Source organism: Cyphomyrmex costatus, unplaced genomic scaffold, assembly GCF_001594065.2.
Source record: "Cyphomyrmex costatus isolate MS0001 unplaced genomic scaffold, Ccosl1.0 scaffold565, whole genome shotgun sequence".
NCBI lineage: Eukaryota > Metazoa > Arthropoda > Insecta > Hymenoptera > Formicidae > Cyphomyrmex > Cyphomyrmex costatus.
In genome coordinates this window covers 662613-686001 of record NW_017279836.1, presented here as the reverse complement: position 1 = coordinate 686001, position 23389 = coordinate 662613, and the positions used below count along the sequence as shown (strand labels likewise).

The 23389-nt window shown below is 35.4% G+C and overlaps 1 protein-coding gene across 6 annotated transcripts in view; it reads left to right on the top strand.

The window, feature by feature from the left end:
* LOC108779213 (phosphatase and actin regulator 2) overlaps positions 1-23389 on the top strand; it is a 224784-nt gene that overhangs the window by 183881 nt on the left and 17514 nt on the right. For 4 of the 6 annotated variants that reach the window (XM_018546583.1, XM_018546581.1, XM_018546582.1 and 1 more), the window contains one exon: positions 20086-20298. The exons of 1 other annotated variant lie outside the window; for it this stretch is intronic. In XM_018546583.1, the coding sequence (XP_018402085.1) occupies positions 20086-20298 (213 nt within the window). Of the gene's footprint in view, positions 1-15570; positions 15713-20085; positions 20299-23389 lie in introns of those variants that run through there. One more of the 6 variants, XM_018546584.1, reaches the window with a different exon arrangement.

The window sequence follows — 23389 nt, the reverse complement described above, 5'->3', positions numbered from 1 at the left end:
AAAAAGGCAGCATTCGCTCGATTCTGCGCTCGCTTTTCGCAGCTGTTTCCAGCTGAAACGCGATAAAAAAGAAGCCTGCTACCATCCACCACCAGCATTAACCCGCACTTTGTTGAATACCGCATTGGAGGTTGCCTAGGAGGTTGTCGGGGAGCTGCCATTGTAGTCCAGAGGGCCTCCAGATGCGCAAAAAGTTTCGCGCGCTTGATGAACGACAAAATCTCGTCGCCGTAAAATCTCGGTGCGGTAGGAAAATAGACGCCGAAAAAAGTATCGCCCCGGATTTACATCTTCGATGCCCCGAGACAATGTCGATATCGCGACGACTTTTTCCTTCTTTTTTTTTTGTCCTATGCGGTCTGCGGTTTTTTTCGCCTCTTTTTTCCTCTTATCTCTCGTGGGAGCTGATAATTCGCATGCTGCTGCATCGCGTACTCGTTACTCTGTTGGCAGAATAAATATACTCAAAGCCGGATCGACGTTGTTTGGCGTTGAAAAGCGGAAATGCTCCAACGATACACCGCATAGTCTACTGTTTTATACGTTTGCGTTTTTCAGAAGCGCTTAAAGTCAAAGTGTCGGAACCAAATTGATCTGTAAAAATCCTTTTTTTTTTTTATCGATTTAATACGCGACCCGACAATGATTTTTAATGAAGCAGAAATTGAATAAGAGTGGTATTGTGGCGTAAAATTGGAAACCGCTGATACTTATGTGAATGACAGCTGTTATTTACATTTTATATTTTCCACCGAGAATATCGTAATAGGGTCTTCTCATTGTAGAGTATTTTTGTTAATAATATTAGATTTTCCATGTATACATAGGTAAATATTTCCATGAGTCGTATTATTATCTTCTTCCAAAAACTATTACCGTCTTCACCTTCCTTGGATATACTTTTATACTGAGAGAAAAATAGTTGTAATTATCACAATTATAATTTATAGTTATTTTTGTTACCAACTACATATTTTTTAATAAAACTATAAATATAATTATTTGATTGTACTTTTAACGTGAAGAGAAAAATTATTATAATTATCATAATGTAACTATAATTTATAACCATTTTCGTAAGAGCCATTATAATTCTTGATAAAAGTACAAATGTAATTATTGTTATTAACACTGTAACAGTAATAACTGTACAAATAAAGTTCTACAATTATTTTACTATGCACTTATGTAATCTCGCACAAGTATCAAACACTTTTTCTTTGTCAGTACATCTCTCTTGTAAGATATATGTTATTTATCATCTGAGTACCAGCTGCAAAACAAACAGCGTCTTACGACAAACAAAGCGTTTAATTCGCTAATTGTTATTACTAAGAATAGCTCTAGCGTAGCATGTACGATACCTGCCAGCCAGATGAATTTGAGCGATGGTACCTGGATTAAAGTCCAAGTCCGCATCGACCACTTCGGAATCATACAGAAAGTGCAAGTAGAACGTAATACTCGAATAGTGGCGCCTTACCTTAATAAATCATCTCTCAGTTTGCCTCGCTTGAATTACTTCAGATTTCGAAACTGTCTTGGAGTTACTTAATACGGATTAATTACAGGTTAATTCAACTCAATGTAATTGCAAAATTATTACGAATGATTTATTACACTTTGTTGAAACTAACTGTGGCACACTTCGGAGTTGCACAGAAAGAATAGTTTTGTTGAAGTATGTATTTAAAAAATTAGTAAGATATAGATCTGGAAATAATATTGTTGGACTTCAAAATAATTAGGTAGGACGTTCAAGCTAGTTCCTAAAATATCCTACATAATCATTTTGCAGTAATGTTGTAAAATTGTTTGCAGCATTTTTGTCATGCTTGCACTAAGGAAAGTTGCTGATTGCAAAAGGAACGAACCAGAAGGTTCTGATTATAGGAATCAGAATTTTGATTACCTCAACTAGAATTATAGTAAATTTAAAGAGCAATTAAGAAAAAGTTTAATTATCCATTTTTAATCAAAATTCTAATTAATGCAGATTCTTTTTCCAACGTGAGTTTCCTACAGAATTATTTCAATAGTCCCACAAATAATTTTCAAATCTGTGCCTACTTTATAAATTAAATGTTTCAGTATTCTTTCCGTGTGCCTAATGGAATTGTAGACGAGTCACAGTTGATTTACGATATATATATATATATTACTTAACACATCGATCCACACAATAAATATGGGAAATCCGATAATGCTCGTGTATTCTCTGTGACAATACATTTGCTCGATTTATTAATTACGAACATTGCATCTTTCATTATCCTCCACTTTGTCATACGAAGAAAAATGGTCTGGTTGGATTAATTGGAATTTTTGTTGAAAATGGACACTAATCACAGAATTTTTCTGGTTAATTTTATTAGATTTCTAGTTATGTGCAATGATAACCGGAATTTCGATTGATATAATCAGAATTTTCTGATTTTTTTTGTACCTTTTCTGATTCGTCCATTTTCAACCAGACTTTTTCTCGCGTATCTCTTTTTGGTAGACAACTGGTATCCAATCTTGCGCGTGCTTCGACGTAACAATCGCAACAATAGTAGCCGCGGGGTTTAGGTTTCCGGTTATTACTTCGTACACAATAGAGTGAGCAGCTCGAAATTTATAATTACTCACCGTGTTTTGACGATGTACGCACGAGTTGCACAAAACGCAAAACGCAATTAGTTCTTTGAATCGACCTAATTCACCAATAGGATTTTTCTCTCCGCTTTCAGCTGGAGGTTTGTTCACAAAAATAATTTCCGTCCGGTTTATCGCTACATCGGCAAATAGTCTTGTCCGCACATAACGTGGTTTTACCGTAATATCGTAGTCCTCGTCGCGATGCGGAGAAACGCGACAACGACACGGCACGTACGCGCGCCGCGTAACATGCGATACATGCATTCGCGTATGTTTCACGAATGATGCACCAATTGCGGTAATTGCGGTGGATATATAACGCTATACGTCGACGAACCCGTTGGCCAGTCGAGTTGTCCATAATAAATGATAGCGTATTCTTTTGTAATCGATGTATACTATTGTATTCCGGCAATCTACAACCAAGTCAGTTTCCGGAAGAAAAAAAAAAAAACGAGATTGCGCGAGCAACGCAATTAAAATCAATCCTTTTTTACTCTATCAAAAATATACCTTCCCGGAGATACATTCGTCGGCAGCTACGTAAAACGAGGAGAGAGAACTATTTTTATTTCGAATGACGTCGCGTGTACTCGTATACGCCTCTCTCTCCGTCGCTCTTTCCGCAATGGCGTTTAGTGGCATTAAAACGATTGAAAATCTTTGTAAAAAATTTATTACATTTAATATTCACACAGAGCCATCGAGATCGTCACTATATTGGGATTTAGCACGGATTTTCAGCATCAGTGAAATATTAAAGCGACGCGCCCATAAATACCGTACGTTTTAATCAGTCTGCAGCAGATATTTGCGTAATAACGAGAGATATGAGATAATTATTTAAATAGAGGCCGAAATAGAGGGAAGTCTCGGGACACCGTCCAAAATATTGAAATTGCCAGGGTACATTCCGTGATGTTGCTACGGCACAGAGCTGATTTATTTTCATACGCCCTCTCGTATCCGTCAGACATTATTCACTAAAAGGATTATTTTGATTATTATATGAGTAAAGCTCCCTGAATGTGTGAGGAACGCTGCCGCCGTCGCATATTTTTCCGATGTTGTAAGACGTTCCCCAGGTAGGAGGAAAATGTGGTCAATAACCTCATCGTGACGCACGCGATAATCTCGAAATACGTGTCTTTGGCTGAACCATTCCGTGCATGGGCGTTAAGGATTGACGTGAGAACACAAAAAGATGTTTAATTTTTCTATCACCTTCGGGATAAATTTTATCAACGCACTAACGTAACGAATGAAGAGAATAAAAATAATGAAACTGAGGCTACGGAAATAATTTCTCTCATTGCTAAAAACAAAAAGTTTTATTTATTTTATAGAACACGTAAAAGAACGGTTTTATTGAATTTGTATGTAAAAATTTAACTAAATGTAGGTAGATCTGAAATATTTTCTTTGGACCAATAAAATAATTATATTGATTGTGCTCAAACTAATTGATAGAATAGTAAATATTTTTTGCTGTCATTGTTATCAACACGTAAACGTTTTATGTGTATAATTATTTTGGTAATCCAATAAAGTTATTTTAGATCTATATCTCAATTTTTAAATACTTCAGATTTAAAATCGTTCTTTTTGTGTATTTACTCTTATCGACTGACTTACTTTCCCTTCAGGGGCGAGTGATTCATATTTGCTACTATGATCAGTTTTTTATTAAATTCGGAATAAATATTTGTAGAAAAAATAATTTTTTATTGACAAGACAATGCCATTTTTTTTAGAGTGCGAAAATATATAATATGATTTTACAATCCAAAAATTGTATAATAATTTTATTAAAAGTAAAAAAAGTAAAAAAATAATTGAAACGTTAACAGTTTGAACATAAATATTTATTCATGTATTTAATTGCATTAAGTACCTGCAAGATTACGAATAAAATTACATCAGCAATATTTTCCATGATTCTAGTAAAATACATGAAGATCAGCTTGAAAAATTAAATTAAGAACCGTCGTTGTAATACTTTCGGTACTTAAACATTTAAGCGATTGCGAGCTCTTCAGTTACATCTCTGAAAATTTTGCCGGAAATCTCTCGTGATTATGAAACAAGCGTTTACAAGCTTGTCTGACTACAAGCGTTTCCACTTGGCGACGTTGGGAGATAATTCTAGCTTTGTTAAGCGGTGTTCTAACGAACTTGATGTTTCGAGTACGTTGCTAACGACTGAAACTGTATAATAATCACGCGAAGTGGTGCATTGAGGACTTTATGTATTTTAAAGTTTCTCAGCTTGAGACGTGGCAAGGCAAATAATTCCTACCATAATTAAATAAAGTATGGTAAGTATATTGTCTGCAATCATATTTGTACTCCCTTGATCCGCAATCTGTGTCTTTTTTGTCCAGTCTAAATTCTTTTACCGTTCTAGACTTTCAAAAAAATATAGGATTAGTTTTCAATAATTTTAACATCTCTGTTACATTACCACACAAATTAATTTTACTCAATTCTTAAATACGAAAACTTTTATCTAGTAACTTAAATATAAAAATCTTTATTTGGTAAAAATTTAAATTTGAGCAAAAATGAAAGTGAAATTTGAGAGTGAAATTTTGCTTGTGCCAAAAAGGATCCAGAGTTGCAAACGAATTATTATTCGATGTTATAAAACGATAGTTATTTTTGTTTGAGTATCTGTATTATATTATAATAAGAAGGAACATCATCAAACTTCCGCCAAGAAAGAGATATCTCCAAATTGACTAAGGTTCAGCGACTAATTTTGAATGTTTCTCATATTACTTCCACGTAAGTTTTGTTGTAATAATTGCATGAGACGAGTCGGAATTAAAGAATATAGATAACCCACAGAAAGAGTTTCGTCGCGTAATTCTATTAGTTGCCTTTTCACGCAATTTCATTTCATGCGAAGAAGAGGAGGCTGACTCGTATCATCAGCGGAACTGAGCGGACAAGAATGATAGTCTATGAATGTTCTCATGAGAATGCCGTCGGCGTTTTTAACACTCGGTCGTGATGAAGGGCGTGTTATCATATAAGTTCCGCACTGATTATCCACTGGGTCTGAATACTCCAGTACTCTTCCCATACACGCTTTCCCGAGCAAGAGATGAAGAGCTCCTTTTAAACGTTTGTGCGTAAACTCGCGATTAAAAAACCATCCGGTTGGAGAATATTTTTTTCACTCGGTAGTTTCGCGTAATCGTGAAAGATTCATACGTGTGTTTAAAAATATTGTTTTTATTTATGTAAGTATACGGAAACAGTTTTACTGAGTTTCTAAAAATTTAATTATATACAGAGTTGAAAATAATTTGTTTAGACCATCAAAATAATTAGGTAGGCTTAAACTGGATGCTAGACTGTTAAAATTTTTTTTGCAGCATTGTCATCAACGTTTAACTAGAACGTCATGGTTCTATTTTTGTTTCACTAATCGTTTCAAATTTTTTTCTTTTTTATATTAAATAATAATAATAACAATAATAAACTTAAAGTTACGTTATTTTCGAACGAGCGAATTGAGAAACTCGGAATAAGGATGTCACTAGCAGTGAAACGTCGTACGTAGTAATATTTAAAACCGATACGTAACGCACGGATTGAAAAACGTATCGCGGGCATTTATCCAAAATTTCACGTAAAGTGATGCAGCCCAGTTTTGCATCGAAGCTCGCGGCAAGACACGTGTTTGATTACGCTATCTCGTCGAGTCGACGATATTCATTTCTACCGAGCGTACGACGCATGACAGCGGTGAGTATGAGGCCGGGAGAAAAAAACAGGCTGCACCTCGCATGTTCATTTTTCATACTTGAATCCGACCTTCGGTGTGACACGGCCAAAAATAAAGCTTTCTCACCGAGAATTATCGGGCAGTGCAGTTTTTGCAAACGAAAAACAAAAGTAACGGTATGCATTAGATATTTCGATCGCGATTATGTGACGTGAGGGTACTTTATGCTGCAATGCAAAAAAAAAGTTATTTGTGTGACTATAATTACATGTTACCATAATTATTGTTATTACTGCTGTAGTATTAGTAATAATTATATATTCCATCAACAGATAGGTATAGTTAAATTAAAATCATTTTTATAATAACGACGATTATAATTTGTAGTCATTTTCGATGCTGACTATATATTTTTTTGATAAAATTGTCCATTCAATTGTTATTGATAATATTATTCCAGTAATGTGAACATGATAGTTTATAGTCACACACCCAGAACTTTTTTTTACAAGAAAGCCACCAGAACTGTTTTTTACCGATTTTGATAAGCTTTGGTTGTGTAGAACATAAAAAAATATTTTTTTATTTGCCTATATCAAGTTTAAAGGATATGTAACTACTGAAAGTGGAGGTGTATGTATATTAAAAAATTTGATGAAAATTTGAAGTTATATAAAACATTTTTTTTATGTACCTGATAGCTTAAAGATATTTCTGAAAATGAAAATGAAAAATTATATTTTTGAAGATTTGTTTCGACCCCTAAATCTTAAAATGAATAGATAAAAGATACATACATAGGTAATACCTTCAGCTTTACAACATTACAACATATTCAAATCAATGAGGAACATTTCTGGATGGTTTCCTTGTAGGAACGCACGTAAAAGATTCTTTTGCAAATAGGATTGAAATCGTAGCCGTATTTGATTCAGATAAACTGCCGGGATCAATTATTAACTACGATCGAACTCGATCGCCGCGTGTCTGATGACAATCCGGATAAACCGACCGGCTGACGCGGTGGATCCTTCCGTGTGACATGATCTACCTCAAATTACGTGAAATTGCAGCCGCAGCGTAATCTACATCAACCACGATTAGGTCGCCTACGAGCTTCTCGCGTATACACGTGGGCGACATTTGAACATGCCTGACAGGCGCTCGGGAGATTGCTATTTTTCGTCGTCGAAAAATTACTGGCGTTACATTTCCACATGTCGTTACATTCTAACAAATATCCCACCGGGTATCCACGTGTACACACACATATTACAGAGTTTTCGCTATTTTTCAACAAAATTTCCATTGAGATTTACGAATTAATTGCGAGCGAGATTATCGTAAAGAATTTTTTATTGTACTGTGATAGATGAAAAATTACCTTTAGTGCAACTAAAATTATGCCTTGCAATGTAATGATATTCTAGTAGCAGAGAACTGAGTAACAGTCAACAATGGTGTTATTTTACTTACAATTAACTTAATAATTAACTGAAACTGCCGTCGATACTACACTGTAAAATTCATATTGTCACATTACACCCAATGAGTTGTTGTTAATTGTTTCCGTAGGTCGCCATTGCTCCTAAATATTATACATATGTTTTTAATTGAATTAAAACAATGGAGTTAAATACAATTTAATTTAAGAAAATTTATACTTATTTAACTCAAATTTACTTTACTATTTACCAAGTGCATACATTGATGTAGAGGATGTTTACTTTGAAATTAACTATAGAGAGAGAGAAATGGATTGATACTTATATATACACATAGAAGTTAAAAATAACAAACTGCTATTTAACTCAAGAGACCGCCTGTTCTCATCGGTTTTTCATTTAATTCAAGAAATAAGATTACCATTGCTCCTTTGAGATCCAGTAGTATAGTTCCTATTATTTAAATATAATATAAACTCTCTGAGGGTACAAGGAAGTAAATAGAAAATAAATTTATCAATTTAATTATTTATATCTTTTCGTCTGAAATATGTGTCTTCTTTATCTAACATAAGTTTTTTTTATCGTTCTAAGCTTTAAAAAAATTCAGGATTACTTTTCAGCTTCTCTATTACATTATCAAATAATCTTTTAACTCAAATGTTAAAAAAGCTTTATTTTTATAGAAATTGAAATTTCAATAAAAATGAAAGTGAATTTGAAAGTGAAATTTTATTGTGTCAAAAAAATATCCAAATTGTAGACGGAAAGATATTATACAAAACTCATGGAAAATCTTAAATAAATTTGAGTAATTTAAAAAAAAAGTACGACAGTTGCAATCATTAACAGTCGTTAATTACAATAATCATTAACTGTCAGATCATTTTGACTACTTTGGTAATTCTAATGTTAATATTTGTAATGTTTTACTTTCCAAAATACATTGAAATATATCTTTGCAATATTTTGGAGAATGACGAATTGTTTTACGTTGCAACAATTCCAAGAAAATGTAGTTAGTCTGGATTAATACTAATTGGTATAGTATGCGTCCGTGGTAAATGAAGGATTAGGTGCACGAAACCGCACGACTGCGGGTAATAGGACATAGTCTGAGAATAGTTTCGAACAGCTGGCTGGTCGAAAGCGATTAGAGAAAGTTCTTTTCTCGGCAAAGCCGTTGTAACTGGAATTTCAGACCGTCGTGTCTGTAGGACTTGGGGGATGTTAGGGTTGCACGAGTGAGCGGATGAGACCGGATGGAAACGTTGAAGTGTTCTCGAAACTCGAACGGTCCACGTAAACAGTACTTCCTTCCACCTAGATAACGTCAACCTTTACAATACACGTCGTTGATGCGAATCTGCAGTTTAGTATTATAGTTCGGATAAAACTAGCGACGAATAACGATTGTGCTCCCTCGTGCGCAACATCGTCTTCCGATAGAAGACACAAGACTCCTCCTAAGACCTCGCCCACCACATGTTCAATTATGCAGAACTGCAAAGAACAAAGGAGCAAACGAACGACAAACACAAGTTATTCTTATCTCGAAGTTAAACGGACCCGGACCTGAGAAACCGAGAAATCCAAGAATTCTTAGTGAATATTTCATACTGTTTTGTTAACAGATATTATTCGATCACGTTTCAAAAGTAGGAATATATGATATATTTAAAGTAAGTTTACATATCACTTCATTTACTACACAACGATACCACTAAAATGCAAAGTTTCCCATAAAGTGAATTTCAACGTTTTGAATTATTAAAATATTGTAATTTAATTGAAATGTAATCTTGGTATAACTGATTATAAAAGAATAAAAAATATATTCTTTTAAAGTATATATTTCTCTTCTTAAATTTCTATATGTTTCCGTTTTTGTTTTCCTCTAAACAGCATAAGAATTATTTTTGAATCGTTGTAACAAATGAGCGATGTGTGTACGAAATTTTTTATGGGTATTTTTTAAAATATACTTTTGTTTATGTGTTGTTATTTGCGAACAGAAATTATTCAATTATATTTAATGTAGGAATATATGTACATATAACATATTATATTTAAAAAAAAAGAATATACAATATATATGTGCGAATTTTTTATACTTTATGGTTGCGTTCTACTCGATGTTCGCTTTTCATCCTTGTTATTTATCAAGTGGTAAACGAGGAAATAGTACTTGCAAATGTTGTGAACACCAAATGGAATGTACTCTATAGTATCCACATGAATTTCTCTGCAACGATATTTTCCGTTTTGCTTTTCGTTTATATATATATATATATATACATATATATATCTTTTATCAAGTTCTGACTCTTCTATTTCTGTCGGTCATCTATTTCTGGCGCGTAGACAGGAAGCAAAACATTTCCGCAGAACGGAATTGGCCGGTATCCGCACAGCAAATTTTGTTTTACTGGGTAAAAGCACATTAAGCTCTGCAGAATGCCGCACGTACGAAATGTTCTGCGACCAATTGCTCATTCGTCTGTCGAAGCGCACATGAACGAGCGATCTCTTCGAAAGTTTGCATTTATAAGTGTCGCACTTGGAAAAGAAGAATGATTTCCTCGCACGACGTTCCCCTTATAAATATATCCACCTCTCTCTCCTGAGCGTGAAGCAGATTCTTAAAGTTTCTACGTGGTAGAACACTCATGACGTCACGAATCCCTACGATACCTGGTTACGCAAATATCTTCGGACGTGGTGTCTTTATTGTCATCCTGACGAGCCGCGAAAATATCAACATACGCGTCCGTCGTGTTGACACCGTCGAGAGACGTCACAATTGATATTCAGTCGTTGCAATAGCCTCCTACTTTCACACGTTCTCGAAATGTCATTTCTCTTCGAGCAATTTTCCACGAGCGGACAGCGTTTCGTTCTAACTCACTGTAACAAGCTAAGTACCACCGACAAAATGTCGTTCATTCGTTTGAACGTGGATAACGAGATCTCTATCGCGAGACTGGGGCTGAACCAAAAGAGAATGTGAGATGTCGAGAGTCAAGTCGCAATAGCGAAAAGTTACCGAACAAGATCTCTCTTGAGGTTTCTGCCGGAGAACTTATCTTCGCCCTTCTGCCCGTTAGTATTGCGAAACTTAGGCAATTAACATCGAGTCCTCATCTATCGTCTGGCACTTCACTACAGGCGATATATGCATTACACGTGACACTAGACACTGTTCAATTTATAATATCAAATTTTACTCAGTTTGACTTATTTTAACATTTTTATAAGTTACCACTCCTACTCCATATGTCATTAATTTAACTAAAGCAAAATAACGTTAAACAATTTAATTCCAGGAATGTATTGATTGAAACTCAAATTTAGTTTATTATTTAATGCATACGTTAGTATGAACGTTGTTTATTTTGTAATTGAATAATTCATCTACGGAAATAGATTACATTTTGACATGCATGGAAGTTAAAATAAATAATAAAATATTATTTAACTCGAAGAATTAAATCACTACTGCTGCTTTTATATTTAATAGTATATATGAAAAGCATACACTGTTAAACTAATGATGACAAAAAAATTATACCTAATTTGAGTTTTTTTATTTATTTATATAGATCGCTACTCCTCTACTCTTACTCAATATCAGTTTAATTAAAACGATGGAATTAAAGAATTTATGAAAATGTTATTTAACTCAGGAGTGAATTTGAAATCAAGGGATTGGGTGGATTACTATTGCTTCTTCGATATCTAACATTGTGGAGAACATAGACGATTAAATTCATAACGTTATGTTATCCAATTTGACTTATGTTTAATCATCTCTACAGGTTCGCCACTACTCCTACTCAATAACATTCAGTTTAACTAAAGCAATGAAATCAAACAATTCAATTCAAAATGAAATTTGACTTAAATTTAATTTATTATTTACTACATGCGTATGTTAATATGAGCATTATTTATTTTGAAACTGACTATAGAAATTAATTAATTTGCATTTTCACACACACATGGAAGTTGAAAACAATAAAGTGTTATTTTTAACTCAAGAGATATTAGGTTACCAATCCGTTGTGTTGATGCCTAACAATATGGAAAACATATCCTCTTCCTTCGCCTCGTTAGTATCGCGAAACTTAAGCAATTAACATTGAGCTCTCGTCTATCATCTGGCACTTTACATGCGATATATACGCCGCGTGTGACTCCAGCGTGAACCAGACAAATGAAACCGTACGTCCCTTTTGTTTCTCGCTCAGGCTCTCGGGCGCGCAGAGACGGATCCCTCTTCATTATGCAGCACGTCGCTGGTCTACGATGTAATTTATTTCTCTCGTTTGTTAGCCAAATGGTCTCGACTGCACCCCGCCTCACCGCGACGAAGAAGACGCCGTGAAGAAGCTTTCGTGATGCGCAACGACTGCGACAAAGTTTATGCGTTCCTCGCGTACGACGTTCTAAGTGCGCGACGCTGTGCAACGTATCGGATGCCAAGGACGTGATATAGAACATTTCGAATGGCGCTTAACCCTTTGAAATATTGCAATTGCATTTTGCCGCGCGAGTCACATGTCGAGGGCGCGGCTACGTGCCTGACGTATCTCCGAATATAACTCTTTGGAGTATGTTTCGGGATATTTCGATTGTATCGAAGGCAGGACTGCGAAAAATATGGTCAGAGAAATCGCACAAAATCATTTGTCTTAGCGCGTGCGATGTTGGAGAAAAAGGAACTTTGATTTTGATGTAAGACTTCGGTTTATTTAGTCACACGCGTTACAGAAAGATTTTTGCTGGAGTATCTAATAATTTAGTTAGATACGAATCTCAAGATAATTTTGTTGATCCATCAAAATAATTATATTAACAATAGACTGCTCGTAATAAGCAAAAATATTATAACCGCTTCTAAGATTTTAGTCTTGATTTGATTAAATTTGTATTGATGCAAGTATTATATTGAGTACTTTGCATTCAATTTAAGACTAAAAATCAAAATTAATTCAATATTTTTGCTTATATTTATACGAGAATGTTATTGTTAATTTAAGACTATTTTTTTTGTGTAGAAATCTCATGATGAATAATGTTGCAAAAAGTTTTGACATTCTAGTTTGAGCGTCCTTCATAACTATTTTTGATGGTTCAACAAAATTATTTTCAGATCTAAAATTTTTAGATTCTTCGGGGCGAAATCGTTCTTTCCGTGTATAAGAGCAAAATAACTTTCTCAAACTCCTCTAAGAATCAAACTAACTGAAAATGCTTTTGTTGATTGCAACGCAGAAAGAATACATACAAACATCAAAGATTCGTGAAAAAGGAAGAGCTGACTCTCCGGTGAAATCAAGAGATCGGCAAAAGCGGGAAATTAAATTTTCAACAATTTCAATAATTCTTTCGACCGTGACAAGATTCCGCTATTTATCTCGATCGCGCTATATACACATATATATGTCACGGTCGAATCCCACTGGCTCTAAAAATCTAGCACATGTGGCATTTCACGCTCTATAAACAATGCCATTGCTTTAAGCGGTTGAGTAACCGTGATGGATTTGTGTAAATATATATTTCGCTATGTCGAAACAACAATGGCAATTCGCGCGTTTCTCAAACATTAATTAAACGTTAATTAGACATTTAATCGAATTCTTCCTCTAAATGAAATTTATCTTTTCGAACATGTTTCCATTTTTATCCGGAGAGGACTGAAAGTTATTTTACGTGTTTTCATTCGGGAAAAACATCCACATTTGTTATTTATTTAGCAAGTCTAAACTCTCAAGCAATACTGTTAAATTTATTTATAATGTCCATTTATTATCTAATTTAAATTATTTTTAATAATTTCTTAATCGCCTCTGTTTCTACTCATTATAACATTAATTTAGCTGAAACAATGGAATGAAACAATTTAACTCAAGAAATAATTAAATTTTATTCAAATATGTTGTATTATGCTGCAAACATATATATGTTAATATAAACGCTATTTATTTTGGAACTAAACAATTCGACAAAACAGAAATGAATTGATTCGATATTTCTTTTAATGTTTGATATTAAAGCAGTAATACATTTTGACATACTGGGAAATTAAATAATAAAATGTAATTTAATTTAAGATCTCGTACGCTGGCAGAAATCGCGTGACGTTGGAATTGTGTCGGTTTCATGTACCATGTTCCAGTTTTTTCACGGCTCGCACGGCCGTGACACGGGCTTTCGCCGTCCGAAATTCCTCCAACGTAACAACCACGTAACAGAAATGTTGCCAAGAACACGCGGCATTGTTCTATTCCTAGAGCCGGCCGATGATGTGTATTCGTTCCTACTGAATCTCCAGGTGCATCAGGCGACTGAAATTAATTCTTCCAAGTGAAAGCAATATATGCGTTTGACAGAATCACCGAGACACAATCGATGAGTGTATGCGCATGTATCGGTATACATGGTTAAACTTTGACGCTCATTTGTGTATGTGCACTTGGCAGAGAAATTCTCTCACGCGGAAATTCGCCTGTTATTCTGTGTGTTGGCTACCTCGAGGCAAGGGGTAACCGATCGAGTTACGCCTCCGCAGGGAGAGAAGCACCATACAACCTTTCGGACCCAGTAAACCCACATAGCTCGAGCTCGCTACACCGCGGACTGCAAATAATACATTACAGGCACAAGAACAATAACAATTACAGGCACACACAATTACACATTACACTTCGCACGCTTTCACCACCATTAAGCATTGCGAGTATTGCTTCGACTCTTATTCCGCGCACTCACCACCCAATTGACTACGTTTTACATCGTGCATTTATGTCACAGCTTATATTCCAAATTGGAACTTTAATTATTCAAGACTCTTGAGAAACATGAAGGTGATTTAACCTGTCTTTTAGGTCAAATCTCGATTTTAGTGATCTGACCTAAAAGGCTTACTAATTATCTCCTAAGGCTTAACATCTAAAGGCGCAATCGATTAACAGCGCCGAGACCGCGAAAATACTTCAGATCGCTTATAGTGTAAATAGTCGGTGGCTACACCTTTCTTCGCTTACAGTATAGGTCAAGCCGCGCGTAGGTCTTTCATGTAAACACAGCCAATAGCCCTCATCCAAGAGCAGGTGTTATAAGAAGGAGGATGAAAAATATTGGGATTACTCATCATCTCTCAGAATCGCGACGCTATTTGTACTTTCTCTGCGTATTATTTACTCAACATTCCTGGGGGTCTGGATTTTGTATCTAACAGCATGATACTGTCGTCTGTGGACTTTTTATGTTGAATTGAATATCCACTTGAGGATGAAAAAGAAGGAGAGTTTACTCAACGTTCGCTAGAGTATTTTCTCGCAACTGCGAGCTAAAAACTCGTGGAAAACTCGTGGAACTTCGATTGCGGGAATTTCAATTCAGAGACGATCAGTAACGCGCGCGGAATGTCGATCGTTCGAAAATATACGTGGTTGTATATCAAGCGCGCAGAATAGCATGCGGTGACAGTAGATGGAAGGTCGTGGCGTTGCGTGCCACTCTGTTCCGCGGCGAAGTCATTCATCTATTTTCGTCCGCGTGCGTGGGCGCAGCAGCTTCTAGCTCGCGATCAGTCTTTCGTTGAGCCTCGCGGCGTGTCGAGAGGAAGAAGACATTGGAAGACGCTCGAACTTGAGCTTAATTGAATCGCGTCCAGTCGCGAACATTAGTCACGTCGATGTGTCGCGTTATGCGTGATCTCAAGTAACGTGGCAGCGACATATGACGTTACGGGACACTCGACCGACTAATTGAGAAATTCGTTGTGGTGATTAGACGGCGCGTCCCCGAAATTGTGCGAACTTGAAACCGCGAGTCGCACATTAATCACTCATGGGTCGTATCGTCCATCTCAACTGGAGAAGTAAGTGAGTAGGCACGCTCGCGGACTAATTGCGTGGAATTCGTTATGCCGCTTAATCAGCCCCGCGATCTAAATTGCGCAAACGTGAGCTGCGACATTGCATTCGCTGTTCGAATGAAAATCTAGTAATTCTGTCGCGTTATTTTCGAAAGCCTATACGGAACGTGATCCAAGTTAATGATTTCTTCACCCTGAAAGCTTTCGAAAAGTCCACAAATATAGGTTTAAAGATGTTAGTTGAAAACTGGTGTTAAACTCTTGGACAATTATGTGAGCATATACTTTATCTTATATTACGTATTACAGAGAAAAAGAGTAATATTAATTATATAAGTGATAACTGTACAAGTTTTATATTATGTGTAGAATCAATGTACACATAGTTGAATTAACTATCTTATAATACTGTAATAACTATAAAATGGTTCGTACTTATATAGTTGCCTACAGTTGCTATCATTATATTTTTTCTCTGAATGCGCAGTATAAGATCAGAGAAGTATATACTATAATACATAATTAATAAATCTAAAACATCGAATTTCTTTCGACATTTAAGGGATATTATTTTACAAGAATTATCCTCTTATTTTCAGATTAAATAAAACTAGGATCAAATGTTAAAAGCTCCATATGATAGGCGAACAGCAGAATTGCTCGCTTCTGTAGTATGCTTTATATTATTGACGTTATTAGTAGCGTGTTGTTAAAGAACCGATGCCTGCTCGTACCTTCGAGATTCCTTTGGCGACCTCCCAAAACACGACGTCAGCGGAGCTTCCGGGACGTGTAAAACTCGACAAAATCGAATCAATCTTTATCGCGCGAACAAACCGGTAGGAGGCGTATTCTTTCGGGAATTGAGACCAAGCAATTTCTCATCTCTAAGTAGTTGTACAACAATTATTTTTCGAAGAGCGGCGTGTTTTTGGCGTCTTTTTATCCCTTCTCCCAAAACGTGATGTCGATATGGAGCTTCCAAAACAAGATGAAACCTGGAAAAGTCGGATCGAGCGAAGGGCACGAGGCGTATTCTTTTGGGAATTGAAACAAGACAATTTTTCATCTCTATTCTTCTGTCCTCTTCCTCCTTTCATACAGTATTCACGACACCTTAATATTTATCGACCCATGCTAACTCATCTTCGCTCTCTGACATTCAGTTATTTAGCCTTTGTGGTGTAAAAGAGCCACTAAACATGAAGAGGAATTGCGCATATATTTTTATAGGTAATATTGAACGTTCCGTTTTAATTTTGTTTGAAACGAGAACGAACGGGAAATATAGTTAGTTTCAATTGTAGATATTAATACGTTTGATCTTAAATTCAACATTAGCGTACACGCATTCGTAACTCGCAATTCATGTGAATTGATGATATTTTTGCGCCTCTCTCTCTCTCACACACACAGCCTCCATCTCGTTCCACTCGTTATATTTGGCGATATATTTGGAATAGCATTTCATTTTCGTCATCAAACAACATTGTCGCTGTCCTCATCCTTTGAGTATGACGCTCTCAATTTGCGAGTTTATTTCATTAATTTGATATATCTGCATTTATGCCCGTTTCTATCAGTGTGGATTAATTTTAATCTCAGCTCAACTACTCTTCATTTTTTTTTCTAATTCTTAAATTAAGAAAAAATAAAAAATTAAATTACGTTGGTAAAAAAAACGGATAGCGATATTTATACTTCATGTATTTCGATGTTTTATCCTGGTGATGTTCGTCAAAATTTTATGCGTAACTACAATTTAAACACTTCATTTTCTCGTGAAAACTAAGCTGTGTCTACATAAAGTAAAGATACATTTTTATGGAAAGAAGATTACGAAAGGATTAAGTACAATAGATTGATTCACTAGTAGTTTATTTTATATTGGAAATTCTTGATAAGTTTTGTTTAGTACTGATTTTAAATTTAATTTAAAAAAAAAGCTTTAACTATTTCATCTTCTTATTAACATTTTTACTCGTGATTTTTCATAATTGCTGAAATTAATATTTCAAACTCGTTTGTTTTGAATTCAAATCGAAAACGTATTTTATGGGATGTCAAGTTAATCCTCTAACATTTATTTGTTAATAACTTTTCAACTATAGGTGTGCAAACAAAAAATCAACTTGTTTTGAAACATACACAAACGGAAATCTATTGATTCATACCATTTTAAATATGTACATGTAATAGTATAACTGCGATTTGAACTTCCTATCAAAATCGACCGTTCTTGAAACTTTAATTGTAATTAACTTTTTAACTAAAGGTGTGCAAACGAAAACTCAATTTGCTTCGAAATGTGCCACCGAAAGTCTATCGATAACCTTTTCAATCTAATTTGGTCCAAGTTGGGGGCTAGGGCGATATTTAGCCTCCTATAATTGTTTTTGAATTTTTTTTACTGCAGCTATGTAAACAAAAATTTGAAATATGCATATACATGTGCAAACGATGACCAATTGAACGCGCTGTAAACGTTTGAAATGTTGGGGGGGTTAACTTTACAATGGTCGATAAGAGAAGTGTGCTCAAATTTTACATAGACATTCAGGCGTAATAATATAATTACAATCTATGAAATTTTTATATGTTTAATATTGTTTTTAGATGCGACATGTAGATCCTTAATTTATAATTCACGATGTAATAAGAGACTGCGAATAATAAGAGAATACGATGAATTTAGCCACAGGGAAAAATGCTTGTTGTTTGAAATGTTGGGGGTTAACTTTACAATGGTCGATAAGAGAAGTGTGCTCAAATTTTACATAGACATTCAGGCGTAATAATATAATTACAATCTATGAAATTTTTATATGTTTAATATTGTTTTTAGATGCGACATGTAGATCCTTAATTTATAATTCACGATGTAATAAGAGACTGCGAATAATAAGAGAATACGATGAATTTAGCCACAGGGAAAAATGCATAAGTATTATTACCATTAATGTCAGAAAATATTCTGTCTATAGTTCTCTAAAATTGCCGATTGATTTATTGATACGTACGTAACGCCGATATACAAAGAGAATTTTTAAATACTTCGCACTGAGTTTAATCGTCGCCGAATCGAGAATGTGTCAACTTCTCTAAATCCACAACGGATTTCCGAAACCGACGGTCAGCAGTCAATAAACGTGCGCACGCGAGAGAAGCTTTTTGTTCCACTTCGTATACGATGTGTTCGTCCTAGAAATCGACATATCCTTTTTCGTGTAGCAAATGTCGCGATGCCATCGCGGCGCGTATGTCCAACTCTCGCAACGCAGGACAGATTTTCGTCGACAACCAGTCAGCGGAGTGTCCGTTACCACGGACGAAGACAAACGTAATTTGAGAGCCTCTGTACCCGATTGAAAAACGGCAAGTTTTTGCTGTGACCCAGTTTTTTTTTTCCCTATACAGTCATACAAATACTGTACTGAAAGAAAAACGATTTGCAATTACCGATCATAATTTAACTATAATTTATAGTCATTTTCGATGCTAGCTATATATTTCTTTTATTCACACAAAAGAATATAAAGAAAATAGAAATAGGCGAAGATCATATTCAGTCAAAGCAGTCTTGATGCCTAATAATATTTTTATATGAATTTTACAATTGCTAATTCAAGCAACCTGCACGTCGATTATTTGGTAGTCTTGAAACAGTTCTAAACTGAAGCTGGAAATTATTATTATTAATAACTGTAAAAATTTAGGTCCTAGCCGTACATATTTTATCGAACAATTATAATCATAAATTCTGAATTTTTTTTCACTGTATGAAGAATATTGACTATTAATAGACTTATAATTCATTATTAATATTAATAAAGACTTGTAATTAGAAATGTATTTAAAGTAAAACGTTTATCGAACGTTTTTAACTAGATTTGTCTCGTTAAATTTCTAATAATTGTAAAACGTAATAAAATAATATTATTTGAATATTACTAAACGTTACGTAAATAAGTATGCTCGCTTTTGCAAGCGGTTTAAATATATCCGCAACGTCGCCTTCGATCAAGAAGTGACTTAACGGATTACGTTGTCCAATCTATGCAACCGCGGTGCGCAGCGAGAATAAGCCGATAAAGTCATCTCGGCGAATATACATCGATCGAAAACAACCGCTAAAGTAACCGCAGTGTTTCGCGGTAAAGTAAATCGGACAATGAGTGATATCCGTAATTTTATCTGCGGACGTTTCGATGGGGGACTTTTCTCTGAGCGAGCGCGTCGTCCGACTTACGAAACTTTGCGATAGGGTGAAAAGAATCGGCGAGCCGGCCAGTTCAGCCTCTAATCTGCCACTCTGACACGACCGTACATATCCCGCCACGGTTCTGACCGGTGTCGAACTTTTTTTTCTGTTGCAGAGCCGAAGAAGGAAAAGACCGAACAGAATGTGAATGGCGCGATGTCGCCGTGCGGCGGCGGCGAGCCGCAGGCCGCCAATTTGGGCACGGCCACGAGCGGCTTGGCGGTACCGGTCCCGGGCCCGGTCCCGAATGCCGGGGACCAACAAAAGCCAAACAGGCCGAACACCCTCGACGCCAGGGTGGTAGCCAGGAGGCTGATCTTGTTCGACAGTGAGTACACTCGCGAGCCGGCGAGCTGCACGAGTTCTGCTATCTTGAATCCTCCGCGTCTCGCACGTGCCGTCATCGCTCAGAGAAAAGTTCGACGAAATCGATTGAAGAGTGCGTCAAGTGCGAACAAGCGATTTTACGACGAAGGGTGGAATAATAGAGAATATTTTAACGAGTTAAGAGAGGGAGGGAAAGTTACTAAAAGGATCCTTACTCTCTAAGAATATATTTACCAAAATATATGTCTCATTTTCTAAGAGTCTCCTCTAATAGGAGAGATAATATTGCGCAGTTGAAAAATTTGTGTTATAAATTTAACACAGAAACAATTTACAAGCACAATTTTTTTTCCTTCATATATTTATCATTCTGATTTATATGTCTATAATTATTTTAAACATTTCTTGTATATTCTCAAGGACTGCATACAAAAGATCCATAAATGCATAAACTTTTGGATTTCTTTTTACGGCTGTCGTTATGCGGCTTACAGAAACTTTTAAATAAGAATTATCTCTCCTGAAGATCGTTAGTTTATATTTACAGCATTCTTTTATGCGTCGACTCGTATTCGACGACGAACACGGGCATAGGAAGTTTCTTTATTAGATTCATTAGATTTGCCGCTTTGACGATGCAATGTTATTTACATATTTTTTAATGCTTTTTCAAAACTAAAAGAGAACAGATGAGCTTAAATATACGAGAGCCACATCTATACCTCTTATTATAAAATTATTACTGTCTCGGATAGTTGAAATAGTATTGAAATATAATACAAACGCGAAATTTTCCGGCCTCTACATTCCATTGTGCGCAATCGTTCATATTAAAATTTTCATATTATCCTGTTTAATTAAACGCCTAAATCATACACTTTAGAATATTACAATATCAAGTAAAACCCGATATTAACATTTTGACCGATATTTAAACAGTTTCGTACTCATTCTTTTTCATCTTCATATTTTTTTTAAATAGAAGAAAATTAATTTCTTTCTCAGAGAAATAAAATTCAAAGGAAAATTGCTGTGAAGATCAGAAACGCTATAAACATCACGTAACCAATAAAAGCATGATAATAGCGTATGTGCTCAAAAAACATACTTATTCAAATAAGTTTGAGATTAATCGTACTCTCACACACAGCGCAAACTCGTGTGATAACGCGGTCCGTACGTTGCCAAAAATTTTCACGATAAATTTCGACCGGGCTGGAATCAAATATGTGTTCGTGATTAAACGCGACTGGACGATCCCTCGGGGAATGCTTGGTAGCCGAAGTATCTCGCCCGGTAACCGCCTGGAACTTCGTCCTTTTGTGTCAGAATTTAGGTGCGCGACATTATCAAATGGCCAGCAGCGGAAGTGCGCGCATCCACCGACTTGTTTAACATTCCAGTCGATACTGGTCGTGGATACAACGGCGGGTTGTTATTCATGAAAAATACGTGGGTCTTTATGAAATGAAATTTAAAAAAAAAAAAAAAGGATACCCCCCACGCACACCCAGCCGTAAAGCGGCAGCGCCAAATTAAAAATTCCAACCGACGTATCGGGCACGACGGTAACGGGATTTAATAATAAACAAATTCGGCGAAACCCGCGAACTGTGTGTTTCGCAAGTCTCTCATCTAGCAGCTGCAACGAGCGAATGGCATTTGCTCGCGTTTGCCAAGATATTGTTGCTCCTGCATCGCGATGAATCACGGTGCATGAAACGGTGGATCACGTTTCTCGCAACAACTGGCTTCGATGCAACTTTATTAGACCGAGCGCGTGCTCTTTTCGATCGCATTTCATGCGACAGTTTTTAAATAATTTAATGAAACTCATCTATCACATTGTGTCTCCCCTCCACTTCAGTGCTATATGGAAATAATATTTTTGATAGAGTATTTCAAAATTTAACTAAACAAACAGGTCTGAAAATAATTTTGCTGATCTATCCAAATATTGTAGTTATAGCAGGCTGAAATAATAACTTTGACCGTTATTGGCTTCCTTCTTCTTGTTTATTGAAATAATAAGTAATGTTCGAAAAAAAAAAAATGATTTTAATAATTACCTTGAATGTTTTTCATGATTATTTTAATGGTCTAACAGAATTATTTTCACAGCTATATACAGAAAAAATAGTTTTGCTGGATTATGTTACAAAACTATACAAAACTCATTGTCAGTTGTATACAGATCTAAAAATAATTTTATTGGTTTATATGAAAATAGTTATAGCACGCTGAAGCAATGTTATTCCAAAAAAAATTTTAACATTTTTTTAGTGATCATATTGAGCGTACATAATTATTTTTATGATCAAACAAAATTATTTTCAAAATTGTGTATTTAACTAAATTTTTTACATACTTCAACAAAAAAACTTTTCTTTCCATGTATAATATGTATATAAATAATATAAACGTTTTAATTTTGCGCGATTGAATTTAGAAACATCGACGTTGAAAAAAAAAAGGAAGAAAAGCTAAATCGATAGAATATGGTAGATTAAGGGGGTAGTTGGGTATGAAATTTTCAAAAAAATCAATTTTCCAAATACATCATTTTCGTGCACCAAATACATGTAGAAATATGGTAGTGAACGTAAATTTCGTGGAACCGATCGAAAAAAGGTCGAAAATAGCAACACAATGCGAGGTGTCCTCCGAGCGCTCGGCGTATACCTGCGGCGCGGTCGAACAGCTGGCGCTCTCTTCCCCTCCTGACGTTTATGAATATTTGGTTTCTTAGCATTTCAGTTTCAGTTGTATGGCAGTTTACCTTTGTAACGGTTGCATCATGTATGGAGCAGGAATTGCCGACTGATGGTCGAATTTTGCAATTTTTACCCACTTTCTCGCAACAAAAACTTTAAATGCGTTTTTCTCGAAACCACTTTTTTTGACATGGGGGACAAGATTGTGAAAAAACTACTGAACGGATTGGGCTGAAATTTTAAGGGGTTGTTCTAGACATGTCTACCTATGGTATATACTACGGATAGAAATATTCATTGACATTTAATATATTTTTTTAAACAATTTAAAGTGAAAAAATAAGGTGAAAAATTCAAAAGTCCGCCATTTTTTTTTTT